General features: G+C 45.4%; 1 protein-coding gene across 1 annotated transcript in view; it reads right to left on the bottom strand.

Annotated features, from left to right (window-relative positions):
* The window catches only part of Trim27 (tripartite motif containing 27), a 12,606-nt gene extending 3,907 nt beyond the window's left edge, over positions 1-8,699 (bottom strand). Inside the window, exons 1-4 of the mRNA XM_031358849.1 lie at positions 7,990-8,699; positions 6,794-6,889; positions 4,729-4,959; positions 1,442-1,464 (exon numbers count right to left, since the gene is read on the bottom strand). Of these exons, the coding sequence (XP_031214709.1) occupies positions 1,442-1,464; positions 4,729-4,959; positions 6,794-6,889; positions 7,990-8,409 (770 nt within the window). The 5' untranslated portion in view covers positions 8,410-8,699. The remainder of the gene's footprint in view (positions 1-1,441; positions 1,465-4,728; positions 4,960-6,793; positions 6,890-7,989) is intronic.
* Positions 8,700-18,136: the final 9,437 nt, after the last annotated feature.

The following is an 18,136-nucleotide window of genomic DNA, read 5'->3' as shown; positions in this document are numbered from 1 at the left end:
CACACACACACACACACACACACACAGAATTCTTTAAGTTTGCATAGACCTTCCTTACTGGCAGATTGGCTGCAAACAGTTGGCTTGGTCTAAACAATGACCACATTTTAGCCATGTCATAATGGGAAAAAAAAAATCAGTCTTTGAAGATCACTGGAGTCAACACCATACCAAGCTATTTAACTACACATTTCTTATAAACCTAATCTTTAAAATTTTCTAGGGTTTAAGATAGTGACCCCCAGGGAAGGTTGATGGCTTGCCATCTGAGCCCTGCCATCAAAATCCAAAAAATAGAGTGGGGGATATGGATTAGTAGTAGAGTGCATTCCTGGCCTGTGAAAGGCCCTGAGTTAAATGCCTAGTACTGCAGAAGAGTACAAAGTACAAAACTGGGCATGATAGCTCATGCCTGTAATTTCAATGTAAGAAGCTGGGGCAGGATTGAAGACCCCCCGCCTATTACAAAAGACCTTGTCTCAAAACAAAACACCCACATCTAGCAGACATAAATCTTACTTTTGTGGGCACATGACTAGGAATGTTACAACTTCCAATTCCTCTCTATCCCAGAAGCTATGAGGACCAGTTATCTGCATACCCCTCCCAGCCAACATATCAAACTGTATTTCCCTCGCAAGTATTTTAGTCATCTTACAAATTCAGCCCTGTCAACCAGGCACTGTCATATTAAACACCATCTTTACAAAGCATGAAGACCCAACTTGCAGCTATACTTGCCTGCTCCAAATGCTCCCTCGTTCTTCTGGTCTGACCTCTCTCCTCTCTTCCCTCCACTTCTGATGCTGACAATCAAATCTAGGCCCTTTTATGGCTAACACATGCCATACCACTGAACTATGTTCACTTTCTATTTGATGGCACAGTAGAGAAAAGACTATAGTTGGAATCCATACGACCCATCAACAACTCCAAGCTAGTCACGCCTCCCTTAGGCCTTATATGTCCTACTATATTAAAGAATAAGATAACAAAATGGGAAAGACTCTGAAATTTGCAGGAAGCAAGAGTCATAATTGCTTCTGTACTCTTGTCAAGCTCTGGAAGTGTCCCCACACCCAAACCATAGCAGGCTCACAAGTGAACTCTCCCACACCAACGCAAAATTTTCAAGTGTTCCAAAGTGGGATTTTTTTGAGACAGGGTTTAGGGTTTCCCTGTGTAGTTCTGGCTGTTCTGCAACTCACTACATAGACCAGGCTGGCCGCAAACTCAAGAGAGCTCTGCCTGTCCCTGCCTCTGCTCCATTAGGCTCAATCATGTTCTCAAGTTCCACTGAGGAGCTAAGGTTTCTTTAGTTTTCTGAAGGATAGAGACTCCCTTCAGGCACAGACTTAGTGAGCCATATACTTCTCAGGTGCTAGTCTCATATATGAGCTGAGACAGTCTTAGTTTACATCACAAGAACAGAAAACTGTACCTGCTCAGTGTGTCTCCAATGTCCTGCAAGAAAAAAGAAAAGAGAAGCCATGAGATGAGATGCATAATTTAAGTTTTCTTCCAAAAGTTCACTAAAAACCCAGCTATGGGCCTGGGCCCACCATCTCAGGGACAATGCAGACAAGATTAATCAGGACATAATTCAACCTGAAGGACCTAGAAATCAGGCAGAGGAAGTAAGGATTTACTAACTCAGGATCCTACTCTTGGGCCTCAGCTACCTGCATGTGCAGTATACTTACAGAAAAATGAGATATCCACAAATAAACAGAACAGCCGTGCTTGCAATGAACTACTGTTTTTATTCTCTCCACTTAGTACCCTTAATGTTGTTATGTATCTAATTTCCAATTTCATTCTCCTCTTTCCTGACCCCTCCTATCTCATTTGCCCTTTGCCCTATAATTTTGTTCCCTTTGCAAAACTAGCTCATACATGTATTTTCTAACCTCTCCCCCCTACAAAGTGCCATACTCTATTATCATTTTAAAATATTTGTGTGTGTGTGTGTTGTCTGCATAAAGAGCCTAGAAGAACTCAGTAAATCCTTGGAATTGAAGGTGTAGGCAGCTGTGAGCCAGCTGATTTGAGCGCTAAAAACTGAACTGAACGCATGTCTCCTAGAAGAGCAGCAAACAACTAACCACTAACTATAGTTCCAGCCCCATACTTACATCTTGCTTTCCCCCACTTAGATGTATATTAGAAACCATCCATTAGTTTATAGACCATTACTTGAGACAGGACATTACTATGTTACTAGCTCTGCAGACCAGGCTAGATTCAATATGGCATTGATTCTGCTAACTCTGCCTATAGAATACTGGTATTATTTGTATACAGCTCTACTTCAGGCCTCTACTTCTTTTTAAAAGTTGCATAGTATTTTGTGGGCCATGTGTTTAGCTGACTAAATCAATCATTTAGGTTTGGAAGTTAGATTGTTTGCAATATCACAATCTCCCCCCACCCCCCCGAGTGTTGAAGCAGTCATTTTGCTATGTCCTTTCATACCTGGTCTGACAAGTTTGGTTCCCACTAGATCTAGTAACATCCAGAATACTTTGCTCTTCTATTCGATATGGAACATCTTAGTGTAGCTTTACTTGGCATTCCCTCCTTTTGTAAATGCTGGTATATCTGCTTATATTCATGGGCCAATTTTATGTTTCTGCAGCTTGTCTCTTTTTGAGTTTTGCTCATTTTCTCACAGGATATTCTTTCAACTTTTTTTTCTTCCTCAGACAAGGTTTCATATGGCCCAATACAGCTTAAACTCCTGATCCTCCTACCTCTACTTCCCAAGTGACAGGGCTACTCTGTAGCCTAGCTTGGCTTTGAACTCAGCAATTCAGTGTCAGCCTCATAAATGTTGGGAAGATGAGTATAAGCCACCATACCAGGTCCTCCCTCCTCCAATTCTAACGACAGTGTTGTCTCTTATCTAATTCAAGTAGTTAAAAGTTCCAATAAAGCCGGGCGGTGGTGGCGCATGTCTTTAATCCCAGCACTTGGGAGGCAGAGGCAGGTGGATTTCTGAGTTCGAGGCCAGCCTGGTCTACAGAGTGAGTTCCAGGACAGCCAGGGCTACACAGAGAAACCCTGTCTTGAAAAACAAATAAGCAAAAAACCCCAAAACAAACAAACAAAGTTCCAATAACGTTTTAAACAGCTTGCAACTTTAGCACTTGGGAAATGAGGTAGAAGCCAAATTCAAGGCCAACCTGGGTTATGAGACCCCATCTCACAAAACCAAAAAAGTGAACAGAGGTAGGTAGTATACATTTTGCCTTTCTTTCTGACCTCTGTGCAGTTTGCTTTCCCAGAAAAAGTCTGGATAGCCAAACTTTTTCTCCTGATTGAATTTTTGCACACTCCCACCATCCAGCTTCAATTTCATGATTCACAAAGTAAATATTCTCACATGCTGAGTGTAGTGGTGTTGGCATGAAATTATAGTGTTCTGGAGGTTAAAGCAGGAACATACAAGTTTAAGGCCAGCTTAGGCAACACAGCAAACATTTGTTTCAAAGATAAACTAAAACAGAACCGCATTATAATTCTCCCAAACACACTGGATGAAGAACCAGAGATACACTGTGAAACCTCATCTAAAACAGTAAGATTTAATTACAATACAATATCATTAAGCTATAAAAAGAAATGTTATTAATTCATTTTATAATGTGGATAAAGGCTGGAAAAATTATGGTGACTAAAAGAAGCCAGAATTAAAATGTCTACATAATATATGATTTCACCGAGTATCCAAAATGTAAAAAACCCAGAGACAGGGACTAGAGGTAGAAAGCAATGGAAGGGAATGCTTAATGGCACAGGGTTTCTTTTTTGGGGGGAGGGGAAATGATGTTTTTGAAATGGTGAAACTTATAGTTTCATGCAAAAAACCCTATCCCAGCCTGAATTGGCCCAATTTTGTTTCTCAGTGCTTACAGAAGAGCAGTGAACACCCAAGAAGGATGAACATGGGGGAGTGCGGGTGGGGCTGGGCAGTGCAGAAGAGCACCTACTTTGCAAGCCCGAAGACCTCCACATGTGCTTCATGTGCACCCTCACCATCAAACACCCACGCCCACCTACCATCAACCATCAACCCAACCCTGCCTCACAGAGCAGAGGCTACCCCATACAACAGCTTCTCCCCACAACACAAGACCCACCGAAAGCAAATTGCTATTCCATCCCCAGCCTTCTTAGGAGCACATACTTATGTTGTCCCACCATTTCTGACAGTGTCCACATGTTCTCTCCCTAATCCTTACCAGACAGACACTTTCCCTACACTTTTTTGTTTGTTTGTTTGTTTGCTTTCGAGACAGGGTTTCTCTGTGTAACCCTGGCTGTCCTGGAACTCACTCTGTAGCCCAGGCTGGCCTCGAACTCAGAAATCTACCTGCCTCTGCCTCCCAAGTGCTGGGATTAAAGGCGTGCGCCCCCCCCTCCCAAATGCTTTATTATACACAATCTATTCTGAGCAAATGAGATTAATGAGGCCCTAAGACTGTAAAGGGAAGTGCAGGAAAGGCCCAAGGACTAGATTTTTCTTTTGGCTTTTCCATGACACAATGCAACTGAAGGACTGAGTTGTGTCAACCACAACTTCTAGTACACAGATTTTCCTTCCAAAATGCTTAACACTTCAGCAGTTAAAAAGGACAAAGGGAAACAGCAATGCTGCCCGACAAGGTCAAAGCTGCTCTGTTCTCCTGGGCCCATTCAGCTGCCCTGCAGCACTCCCCTGGTTACCTGCAAGAGCTCCCTCGTGGGCTGCTGCTGCTTCTCTTCCAGTTGGGCAATCAGGCCACTGAGGTGGGAGATGTTACAGGAGAACTGAGTGATGGCACCGTTGATGCTGTTATAGATGGCCAAGTCGAGCTCCTCAAGTCGAGCCAACAGGCGATACTCATGTTCCTTCAAAGAGTGATATAGCTGCTCAAACTCCCAAACAATTTTTTCCCTCTCCATCTGGGTCAGGCTCTGTAAATGACAAGCCAAGGTAAGAATAGTTAAGGCTCACTGCTAGAATCCTTCAAAATAATCCCCATGACTTAACCCCAAAATCTCACCATTTCAAATTATACTAAAACAGACACTACTCAGCCACTCGCTCTCCAGCCTTTACACACTAGACACACAATAACCCTGAACTGAAGTACTTCAAATATTAATTAACAAACAGTCCCCCAATCTTAAGCTCCTCCGTCAAGGAGCTGGAGAGATTGCTCAGTGGTTAAGAGCACTGACTGCTCTTCCAAGGGTCCTGAGTTCAAATCCCAGCAACCACATGGTGGCTCATAATCATCTATAATGGGATCTGATGCCTTCTTTTGGTGTGTCCGAAGACAGCTACAGTGTACTCATATAAAAATAAATCTTTAAAAAAAAAAAAAAAAAGATGAGGGGTGAGGGAGCCCGGTCAAATCAAATTCAGGTTCATCCACGTCACAGATGGATAAAGACAGTGAGAGAAACTCATAGTCTTCCTAAAACCCATGTTCACACAGGGTCTTGTAGAATGTCATGTAAGCATGAAGTAGACAGGCTTTCTAGGTGAGCAAATAGGCAATGAAGCGGGGAGAGAAGGCACACTCTCCATGATTGGAGCCCATGAACATCTTGCCTGGCAGACTGAGAGTCATGAAACAGTCATACAGAAGTAGCAAAGTTAGGTACTCTGTGGACGTGACCTGGCATGTTCAATCACAAGTTTCCTGGACTTGTTTACTTGGTCTCAGTAAGTAATTCATGCCTTGATTTTTTTGGGGGTGCTTATGGGTTCCTCTCCACACAATGTCTCTATTACAGTTTGACCTCTTCTCAAAAAAAACCTAGAGTTCCTACTAAGAAATTATAAACCATGTGTGGCAATACACACCTGTAATCCCGGCACTTGGGGAGACTAAGGCAGGAATATAGAGAGTTCAAGCCCATCCTGGCTACATAGTGCAACTATTTCTAAATAAACAAATGGTCAGCAAGATGGCTGTCAAGAAAGATTTTTCTTGAATCCAGCCAAACCCACTCATTGATGTATTAGACGTGGCTGTTTTTGAGATGCAATAACTGGGGGGTTGTGATTCAGCTTGTGTAAACTAACAAAGCTAAAAATACTCATTACTGGCCCCTTTCAGAAAGTTTGCTAAAATCTGACCTGAATTTGACTGCTCTGAGAGCCCCCTACTCAGACCTCTTTTAAGCTGGATAAGTCTTTCAAAGGCATAAAGCATACAATGATCTTAAACAAAATCAAAGCTAAACATCAATTTACTCAGTGTATCGAAAGCAGTGAGAACGACACCCTGGCACAGGTGTTTCTCAGTGCAAGCCATTTGGCAACCTTGTTGCACTTCCCCAGCTGTCTCTGACTCAGCCCAAAACAAACCCTTTACCATTTCAAGGGCAGAAAGGGCAGCTCTGGCTGCTGGAGACCCACAGGTTTCCTCTGACCCCTCTATTCCAACTCAAAGAAATTAAGGCCCAGAAAGCTTGCACCACTCTATTTAAACTGGCTAGTGTCAGACCCAAGAAGCAAACCCAGGGTTCTGGATTCCTAGGGACTCTCTCTCTCTGGACAAACTTCCCAAAGCTGATACATTATATGTTTAAGTTCAGTCTACACAGGATCTCTGAGAAGTTTCTTCATCTCATTTTCAAGCAAGAGGTGTTGAGAGCCACACTCAGACGTGTGGCAGAACTAAATGATGTGAATGACAGACACCAAGGGAATACCCCTGCTTAGAGATTTTTTTCACCATACCCTTGCCAAGACTGAGAATTCTCAGGGATTATCAGAGGAGTTCTGAACCCTTACCAAGAGCTCAGCTCGTGCCTGCTCCCCCTGGGCCCGACGTCTCTTCTTCAAGTCTTTCACTCTTCTTAGGTGGTCCAGCCGATTCTGGATTTGCTCCTGAAGAAAGTAAATAGTCGGCCAGTTCAAGATATTGCAGATCTCAGCATCAGAATAGATACTCTGCTTATCACACATGAACCCAAACTACAGATACTAAGGCCCAGCTGGACTCTGTCCTCAGACCACAAATGTCATTCCTAGTAAGTGCGCAAAGCAGAGGGGCCAGCACAGCTGTTTTAGCAATTTGTTATTTAAACTCAAGCCAACTACTAGTTCCTAGAAGCATGTATGAGAGATCTGGGTAAGGAGGCTCAAAAGGTAAGCTTCTCGGATGAATACAGAAAAAAGGATTTATTTTCCTCATGCACAAAATCAGTAAACATTACTAAATTACAACTTATCTCCAGTGAGTGAAATGATACAGGTGACATCGTTGTAAACGCGACTGACATTTAGATGAACTCACATTTAAACAAACATAACTCTGTGGGTCTATATATCCCTGCAGCCCTCAAAAACACTCAATTATCACTTCAGAGCTACTTTCTATGTAACATTTTCGCATTACTGTGCCAGGGTTTATTCAACACTCCACAAAGATCTCAAGTCCTGTGAGTTCACTTCGTCTTCATAATAACAAGTGATCTCCCGAGTCTGAGAGTGGGCTAAATGTTTTAATCAAGCAGTAAAGAGCTCTGTTCATTCCCATTAGGTCCTAAAAACAGGTTACAGGGAAGTGCCGGGGACATAGATTAAGTGATAGGCCTTGCTCGATGTGAATCCAGCCAGCCAACAGTGACTGGTTTGCTATCCCGGGTCAGAGCGAGTTCGAGGTGTTCAAGGCCTATGGAAGTGGACGTGGCTCCATGTGCCATCTCCTTTGTCAAGGGAGGGTGGTCTCCTCGCGCCGTCCCAGCCGCGGCCCGCGTCGAGGCGGTTAGCAGGGGGCGCTCGGGGAAGGGGGTGGGGGTGGGGACGGGGACGCTGCTGGCCTCACCAGCTAGCTACAGGTTCTCCTCTTCCGAGTCTGAGTGCGGAGGCCCCGCAGCCGACCGGGAGGAAATGACGGCGGTGGGCCCCACGTCCGGCTCGCCATTTTCTCGGCGGCAAACCAGGAAGCCCCCGGCTTGCCCCTTTGTCCGCCGGCCCGGCCCTACCTTGAAGCCCTCCACAGCCTCCTCCAGGGGCAGCACGCTGTGGCCGCGGTGCTCGCGCGAACGGTCGCACACCACGCAGATGGGCATCTGGTCCTGCTCGCAGTACAGCTTCAGGGGCTCGCGGTGCTTCTCGCACACGCCCATCTCGCCGCCCGGGCCGGACGGCCGCTCGGTGCGCAGCTGCTTCACCAGCTGGGTCACGTTGGCCAGGTGCCGGTTGGGCCGCATGTGGCGCTGCGGGAAGGTCTCTCGGCACTGCGGACACGACACGTTAGTCTCCGCGGCACCCCAGCAGCGGGCCAGGCACGCGCAACAGATGTTGTGGCCACAGTCGAGCATCATAGGCTCCACGAAGTACTGAAGACACACGGGGCAGGTGGTCTCCTGCTGCAGGGACTCGGCCACGCTCCCGGAGGCCATGGCGCGGGCCGGCTGGGCCGCAGGGCATGAGCCCGGAGCCGAGCTCGGCCGGAGCCCGGCGCGCTCGCTCCGCTTCTCAGCTCCGGAGCGGGGCGGGGCCTCCGGCGTCGGGATCGCAGACGCGCGCGGAGCTCTCGGGCGGCCAGACCTGTCCCCGCACGGTCGCCCCTCACGGACAGTGCGGGTCCCAGAGCCCGGCGGAGAGCCGAGCGGAGAGGCGTCGGGAACCGGGAGCCGCGGGCCGGCTCACCGGGCAACGTGGCCGCGTCGGAAGGGGTCCCGCGGCCGCGCAGACTCCTCAGGGCCGAGCGGAAGAGGCGGGCGGGGGCGGGGCTTCCCGCGCGACTCTCCTCTCTGGGCGGGCAGGCGGCTTTCCTCTGCGCAGTCCTGGGTTCTCGGTACCCGGTCCGGAGGTCGGTGGTGGCGGTCCCGTGCAGTGGGAGCAGGGTGCGCCTGGCAGTGGCGTCGGGACAGTCCAAGCTTCTGTGGACCCGTAGTCTTTTGCTGGGCTTCCTCTTAGTGCCTAGGCCTGGGCTCCTTTAAAAGGAAGATGGCTTTGCATAAATGCCGGGAAGCTGGGCGGAGAGACCAGCTAAGCCCCTCCCAGTGGGTGAAGCGCTCTGAAACCCACCCAACCCCATGGCGATGTAACCGTCGCTAGAAAAAAGGTTTTAATGATCAGCAACTTTTCTCCAAGGCAGAAACGAAGAAGCCCCCCAGTTCTAGTTCCATCCTAAAGTTAAGCCGGTTTATGGTTCCGAGCTCCATTTTCTTCTCGCGTGAAATGGGGATTGATAGAATCCCGACCAGAGTGCAGACCAGACCCGGATACCTACTGAAGTCCTCCCCCATCTCCCTGGCCTTACAGCTACCGTGGAGCCACCCCATCCACCGAGAGCCCGCTTGTGAGTCCCTAACTTCTCAGCAGGCTCCTCGGGTGCCTCGAGTGAAGTGGCCGGACCAGACGGGTCAAAGGGCTACTTGGGGACACACTTCACTCTCTTCTTCCCTGCCACCTGCTGTGGAACCAACCTGACTGTGGGTTCCTATGAGACCCTCGAAGAAACAACGCGGATTCTGCTACGTGGGCCTCCTTCTCAGAACACTCCCCCCACCCCCACCCCCACCCCTCACCTCTGGCCTAGGCCCCGTGGCGATGGGGCCAGAAATTCTGATTGTCCACTGTAGTGTTGTCCACCCGCCCGTGGCGTTAATAACTCTTCTAATAAATTCTTACTCTCTTGTCCTCTTTGAGCCCCCTATTGCTTTCAGGAAATTTTCCCATCAAGGAGTTACACCTTTAAACACACACACACACACACAGCTTGAGCCATAATGATCTTTATCCATTAGTTTAAATGAAGTACCCAGTGCATCCAATGGCATTGAGTAGAACCTAAAACTTGCTTGTTTCTGCCCAATCGAGAGTCCTGTGATGACCCAAGGAGGTCTTGTAGCCTAGTTTCCTTTCACAGAATAGATTTGCAGTTCTGTGCGCTGTCACTTCTGCCGTGGCCTTCCCTACTTTCCTTTGGGATTAGTGTCTGCCCTCGTGTTTGAGCAACAGGAATTTTCTGTATCCAGAGCGTCACTTCATTGGATCTGCTTGGTTCTTCCCCATGGGACACGAAATCTGAGGTACTAACAGGTCGTGCTCACTCAAGCCTCAACTCCAGGCTCAAAAAACTCAGCACCCTTCCAGTAAAAGGTAGAATACTTGTCCTAGGCCAGCCACACCGTAGTCTACTCTGGTTCAAAACTGAAGTTGGAGGGAATTGAAACCTCCACTCTTACTCCAGAAGGAAGAAATCCGTTTTGCAAGCCAGTGTATAATTACGAAATGCAGATAGCAGATATGTGTTCTTACGTCAGCAGTGCAGCTCTGGAGTTTAGCTTCGTCATCCAGGGCTCATGCTGTCTCTGCTTTCCTAACCTTGAGGCAGATGGCCTGGACAAAGCAGGTAAGTAGGGTAAGGTGGAGGAGGTAGGGGAAAGAGAAGCTTCCGCTTCCGTGATTGCCCTGGCCCCTCCTTTCTCAGGTGAGGACTGTTTTCTCTTTATCCGCTAAATTTAGTAGGCTTGTCCTGAGCTTTATTGCTGAGTTGCCTACTCATTTCCAGTGTTTTCAGTGTTGAAGATCAAACCCAGGGCGTTAAGCTAGGCAAGTGCTCTTCTACACTCCCATCCACTTGGTTTTAATGTTTGTTCCTCCACCTTGACCTAAATTATTGCAATACCTTATCTGTTTGCAAATGATTTGGAAATGATTCAGTAGTTATATGAGTGAAATTACGGCTATGAATTTTGTTTCCATCTTTTTTTTTTTTTTGTATCAACTATGGTTGTCGGAGAAACCCTGCTGACAATACCAAAAAACCCTGAGCTTGGTGCAAAATGGTGGACTCTCCTTGTTAGCAGGGCTTCTCCTTCTCTGACCTTGTCTGCAGAGCTTAGAAACACCCCTACCCCACCCCCACCTCCATCTACCTGAAGAATGTCACGTAGCCCTGATGAGATTACAGGCTCAGCTTCCTCTATGTAAAAACCTGTCCAGCAAGCACCTGAGATTCCTGGAGTGCCTCCCCATGCTAATGAGGCATCTCCAGTACTTTAGCCTTCAGTCAATGACCTCTGGCCACCCTGGATATTCCTACCTCGTTCCCCAAAACTATAGAACCCTTAGTTCACTGTATTGGCTGGTTTTGTGTGTCAACTTGACACAGGCTGGAGTTATCACAGAGAAGGGAGCTGCAGTTGGGGAAGAGCCTCCATGAGACCCAGCTGTGGGGCATTTTCTCAATTAGTGATCAAGGGAGTAGGGTCCTTTATGGGTGGTGCCATCCATGGGCTGGAAGTTCTATAAGAAAGCAAGCTGAGCAAGCCAGGGGAAGCAAGCCAGTAAGTAACACCCCTTCATGAACTCTGCATCAGCTCCTGCTTCCTGACCTGCTTGAGTTCCAGTCCTGACTTCCTTTGGTGATGAACAACAGTATGGAAGTGTAAGCTGGATAAACCCTTTCCTTCCCAACTTGCTTCTTGGTCATGATGTTTGTGCAGAAGAAGAAACCCTGACTAAGACAAATTGGTACCAAGAGTGGGGTATTCCTGTGACAACCTGACTGTGGAAGGACTTTGAAACTTTGAGCTAGAAGAGTCATTGGTTGTTAAGAACTCTGTGGGATGTTCTATAGGAGCTTGGAAGATCAATCATGTTGAGAACAGTGCAAAAGATGGAAGCCTGGCTTGTGAAATTTCAGAGGGAAGGACCATGTTGTTTTGATTGTGAAGATTCTGTGGTTTTGGTTAGCTGGAGCTGAAGAATAAGCTGTAATTAACAAGTTACCAGAACTACTAAAGTGAAACCTTTGCATTACTGGGACAATTGATGCTGGTTGGCTGGAGCTAATAAATTAGCAGTGATTAAGAAGAGACCAGCATCACTGAGGTGACATCTTCTGGGAAGTGTTTTCTGAGAGCACAAAAAGGCTGTGTTCCAGAGATAGCCAAGGTTGTACCTTGTACTGCAGCAGGACTTGGTAATGAGAGTCACCTAAGTGGTACTGGTTTTGAAGACATGAAGGGGTCATGAAGAGCAGCTGAGGCTCAGCACAGAGGGCAGAACTAGAGAAGTGACCTAAGCCCTTAGAGGAGCCCAGAAGATCATGAGTGGATCCCAGACATTGGGCAGTTGGAGTTTGATTTTTGCTTTTGATTGTGACTGTGCCCTGATATTTTTCCCTCTTGAAAGAAGAAAGTATTTTAGTGGAACACACAGTTAAGAGACTTTGAATTTTAAAAGATATTGGACATTTAAAATGGATTGAACTTTTAATATGTAAAGACTGTGGGACTTTTAAAGTTATTTAGATATTGGAGATGAATAAAAGTAAGGGTTGAGACTTAATAATGATGTGTTTGTATGTCAAGTTGACAAGGGATCATTTGTACTGGCTAGTTTTTTGTGTCAACTTGACACAGGCTAGAGTTACCACAGAGAAGGGAGCTTCAGTTGGGGAAGTGCTTCCCTGAGATCCAGCTGTGGGGCATATTCTCAGTTAGTGATCAAAGGGGTAGGGCCCTTTGTGGGTGATGCCATCCCTGGGCTAGAAGTCTTGGGTTCTATAAGAGAGCAGGCTGAGCAAGCCAGGAGAAGCAAGCCAGTAAGTAACATCCCTCCATGGCCTCTGCATCACCTCCTGCTTACTGATCTGCTTGAGTTCCAGTCCTGACTTCCTTTGGTGATGAACAGCAATGTGGAAGTAAGCTGAATAAACCCTTTCTTCCCCAACTTGCTTCTTGGTCCTGATGTTTGTACAGGAATAGAAACCCTGCCTTCCCAAAACTGATCCTGGAGTATCATCTCTATCTGTACTCACAGGCTTTCTGAAACCCTGTTCATAGACTCTGCCCACTTTGTCCTTGTGAGCTGGTGGAGAATGACCCCAGGGAAACCCACATAAGGTGACAATACCTAGTGTAGTTGCCAACTTTTATACACTTATGGGAACAAAATAACAATTCTGAATTGCTTAATCATCTGATAGGGGATGAGTATGTTTAATATAAGAATCACTTAAAAAACAAAATTAACATACATGCAACCCAGAGCTCAATACAACAAGAAAACGAAACTTAAAAAAAAAAAAAAAAAAAAAACCCAATCAGCCAGGCAGTGATGGTGCACAGCCTTTAATCCCAGCACTTGGGAGGCAGAGGCGGGCAGATTTCTGAGTTTGAGGCCATCTTGGTCTACAGAGTGAGTTCCAAGACAGCCAGGGCTACACGGAAAAACCCTGTCTCAACGCCCCCCCCCCCCCCAAGAAAAAAGAACCATGTCTGGGAGAAGTAGGGTAAAGGCACTTGCCATGAAAATTTGGCAACCAGAGAGTGGTGTTTTGAATGAGATGTTCCCCATAGACTCACATATTTGGAGACTTGACCCCCAGTAGGTGGTGCTCCCCGTTTGGGACAGGGTTAGGAGGTGTGTCACTCGAGGCTGGATTCCAGAGTGTAAAGGCTTGGGCTGTTTGCAGTTGCTCTCTTCTTTGAGGTTGTGTTGGTTAAGATGTAGGCTGTCAGCCTCTTTCTGTTTGTTTCCCTGTTGTCCACACCACCATGGACACTAAACCTCTGCAACTATTGAGCATAAATGAACTCCTTCTCCTGTATGTTGCCTTGGTCATGGTGTTTTAGCATAGCAACAGAAAACGAACACAGTTAGTTTGATCTCCATAACTCAAATGAAGCAAGAGAAAACATGAGAATAGCACTTGGGAGGCAGAGGTGAGTGGATCTCTGTGTTCAAGGCTAGCCTGGTTTACATAGTGGCTTCCAAGACAGAGCTACGTAGTGAACATCTGTCTAAGAAGAAAGGAAGGAAGGAAGGAAGGAAAGAAGGAAGGAAAGAAGAAAGAAAGAAAATATAAAGAGAAGGAGAATAGGAACTGATAGGAGATGGCAATGGATGGACATGATCATATTTGATACACAGGCATACAGATCTGAAATACCATTATGAAACCTGTTATTTTGTGGAATAAATACATATTAATTTAAATATGTACATTAAATATGTGAGATAGGAAAATAAAAAGGGGACTGTTTGGACGAGGGAGTAGATCAACAGAGGAGCGGTGTCGTGAGAGGGTAATGGGGAAAGAATATGAGCTAGTGGGGTTTACACTTGTATGAAAATGTTCTAATTAGTTGTTTTGTATAGCTAACATACCCTAATAATAAAAATGTTCTCATTCTCATAAAATTACTTCTTGGGAGGAAGGATGGATAATAAAAAACCCAAGAACTCAAGAAGCTGGGAATATAGCCAAATGATAGAGTGCTTATCTAGCACACTCAGGGGGTTTGGTTCTAGAACTGAAGGAGAAAACAATAATATAATATAATATAATATAATATAATATTAGTATAATACTATATATAAACATACACATACTATATATATATATATGTATATATATATATATATATATATATAGACACATACACAGAGACACAGACACACAGATGCACACACACATACACACACACACACACACACACACACACACACACACACACACAGACAAATAAATATACACGCACCAAATCAGGCCTGATCTGCACAGGTCTGCAATCCCAGTTACTTGGGAGGCTGAGGCAGAAAGATCAAAAGTTTGAAACCAACCTGGGCAAGAGTTTAAGTCCAGTTTGGGCAACTTGGTGGGGCCACTGAGGGAGAGGAGGAAGAAGGGGAGGGAGAGGGAAGGAGAAAGAGGGGGAAAGCAGGGAGGAGAGGGAGAGTGAAAACATGCAGAGGCTACAGCTTAGTGATAGAGCATGTGCCTAGCATGCGAAAGATCCTATGTTCAAATCTCTACACTATGGCTAAGAGTATATGTATGTGTGTGCATGTGCGTGTGAATAAAAGCACAGTTAGTAACTGGGGTTGATTGAGGTACCATTTTACCCCCTTTTAAGGGATTGTTTCTTTTATGTGTATGAGTACTTTGCCAGCATGTGTGTACATGCACACGGATCCTCTGGAACTGGAGTTATGGATTGATGTGAGCTGCCACGTGAGGGCTGGGAATTAAACCTGGGTCCTCTGGAAGAGCAGTCAGTGCCCTTAACCGTTGAATCTCTCCATCCTCTTCATAGTAGTTTGGAAATATCAAAATTATAGACAGAACACTGGCCAGTAGTGTCGAGGGTGTAGAGAGAGTGGGGAAAGCAGTGCCCGTGGTTCTGCCAGGGTGGCATGAGATTCCTTGGCATGCCACAGTTTTGAATCTATGTCGAGATTGTTTGCAGAGAGAGCAGACCTGAAATAGCACAAATCTTTAAACTCTTAAAGCCCACCTCCAATGTTCTACCTCCGTGAACAAGGCCACACCTCTTTCCCCAAACAGTAGCACCAACTGAAGACCGTATTCATCGTCTATGGGGAACATCTCATTCAAATCACCATGCAAATAAACAAAAATGTAAAACTGAGTTTTGTAACACTATGTCAATTTAATTCTGGCAATATGTCAATTTAATTTTCCCACTTAGAAATATCCTTTTTTAGACCTCATTATATAAAAAATTTAAAGATTTTTTTTTTTACATTAAAAAAACTTACATGTGGGCTGGTGAGATGGTTCAACGGTTAAGAGCACTCAGTGCTCTTTCAAAAGTCCTGAGTTCAATTCCCAGCAACCACATGATGTCTCACAACCATCTGCAATAGGATCCGATGCCCTCTTCTGGTGTATCTGAAGACAGCTACAGTGTACTCATAAATAAACAAATCTTTTAAAAAAATTTACATGTATTTGTGTGTGTGTGTGTATGTGTGTATGCACATAAGTGCATATGCCCTTGGAGGCCAGAGAGGGTGTGGGATACCCTGGAGCTAGAGGTACCAGTAGTTTTGAGCCATTCAAAGTAGGTGCTGGGAACTGAATCTGTCATCTCTGGAAGAGCAGCAAGTGTTCTTAACTGCTGATTCCTCTCTCTAACAACAACTAAAGGAAAAGAGGCCATGAGTTTGAGAGAGAGCGAGGTGGAGAAAAGCACATGGGAGGAAAAGAAAGGGGGATGATGGGATTATAGTCACAAAAAATAAAAATTATAAAAGCATATGCATACACTAGCATTTATTTGTGTGTGTGTGTCAGTGCATGCTCATGGGCACATACACACACACACACACACACACACACACACACACACACACACACTTTGTCATCCTGAAGGTTCCTGACTTAACCTATGTGTACTGAGCACACTTGAGAAACTTGTCCCTGTGACTGTAGAAATAACTGTGACTGAGTATTGAACGCTCAAGTAAAACTTCTAACTGGAAAGAAAAGGGTGAAAGACAGGATCAACCCAGCTTTCAAGAAATCCACTTTTCCGACAGACCGGGGAAAGTGCAGGCATTTTATTGAGTTGTTGCCAGGGTTAGGTTTATGAGTCATGAGAATGGCTTTTTTCCCTCCAGGCAATTTCTTAGTTAAGACTTAGGGAGATTCTCCCATCTAGGATGCAAATTAGTTGCAGTTTGTTCTCAGAGACACCCAGACATGGCCCTGTATGTGGAGGGTTCTTGTCTCCCCGTAGTGAGACAAGAGGATGGGGACAGGAACTTGTCCTGGGGAACTTGTGGGTGACAAGGTCTAAGGATTAAAGGTGTGAGCATCTGTTGTCTCTTATCCCCCATGTGTCCTCTTGTGTTACTCTCTCTTCTGTCGTAGACTGGCTTCTCTCTAGCTTCTCTCAGCAAGCCTTAGAACATCTTGTTTTCCTTCACTTTTATGGGATTTCACATGCTTTTATTAGTTTGCTAAAATAATCAATCCTCCAGAAACTTCCTGAGAAAGAGTACACGGAACATAACATTTTCTGAATCTTGAAAATGTTTAGGGCTGGAAAGGTGTCTGTGGGTAAAGGTGCTTGCTTCCACGTCCAGGTTTGATTTGTGAGATCCACGAGATAGGGCACCGACTCTGCAAGCCATCCTTTGACCTCCACATGCACACCATGGCATCTGCCCCTCTCTACATAAATAAATGTAATGAAAATGTCTATTTACATTTAATCAATAGTTTGGCTTGGTGTCGACTTCTAGACGTGATTGATCATGACTCATCATCTTGACTACTTGGAAGGATGAGGCATGAGGTCCAAGTTACGGAAGTAACTGAGTAATTGTGAGCTCCCGGCTTTCCTGTGCCACTTACTGAGCAGAATGAGTCAAGAGTGCACTAGGGAAGAGCCTGCATGGTGAATCCCCAGGCTCTCTCTACCTCTAGGACTCCATCAGGAGACCTATCTGTGGATTTTTATTTTTATTTTTTAATTTATAAGTTATTGATTTCCTGTCTTCTAGCTTTTATTTTTGATGTATTAAAAAAAAGACACTGTTCTGAATCTGAATTCTTTATCACTATCTTTGCATTTGTCTCCCCCCCCCATACTGTTTTCTTCTGATAGTCCTGACAAGCTTGCCTTGAACGGAGTTGGAGCATCTGATGGACCCTTCCATCTGGAGATCTAAGGTCTTCCGTTTGGTAAACCTCTAGGTCTCTTTTCTGTGGTTCCCCCCCGTTCTTTCCCAGGAAGCCCCAGGTTTGAGGGCATACCTTCTACCAGACTTTAAAAGGGGCTTATTTATCAGCTCCGTTGTTTCATTCCCCACCTGTTTTCTAGGAGATTTCTTCAGCTTTACTTTGTAACTTCAAAACATTTTCTCCAGCTAAGCTATTAAAGACTTTCTTCCCTTCTTTTTACCTCCTGGAGGAGATGATGATTCCAACAACTCCAAGTTCCCGTGTTTTGTCTTTTCTTAGGTCCTCTCCAATCCCCTAGTGTATTTCCTTTTCTCTTTATTGTAGAAACATTTTCACAAATATCTGCTCTCCCTTGGTTCTCGTGCATATTTAGGATTAGAAATGAAAACTCTGATTCTGGATGCTGTATAACCTAGAGATTCTTTGGAGTCCCACTGATACCCAACCATTTTCTTCGGAATACTTCACTTATAGCTGTCTGTTGTTACTATGATACCAATTTCCAAAGATGGCAGCTCTGTATTTGCCTGAAGATGGTCTGGTCTGCAAGTCTGTGGCAGCGAAGGACCTGGGATTTGAGCTCTGTACAGACCTTTCCTTGGTCTCACTCTTGACGTTTTCCTTCCAGAGTTTCCACCTTTAATTCTTGATCTTGCCACTTTTTTTTTACG

The sequence above is a fragment of the Mastomys coucha genome, unplaced genomic scaffold, assembly GCF_008632895.1.
Source record: "Mastomys coucha isolate ucsf_1 unplaced genomic scaffold, UCSF_Mcou_1 pScaffold7, whole genome shotgun sequence".
Classification (NCBI taxonomy): domain Eukaryota; kingdom Metazoa; phylum Chordata; class Mammalia; order Rodentia; family Muridae; genus Mastomys; species Mastomys coucha.
This window is presented reverse-complemented; position numbering and strand designations above follow the sequence as displayed.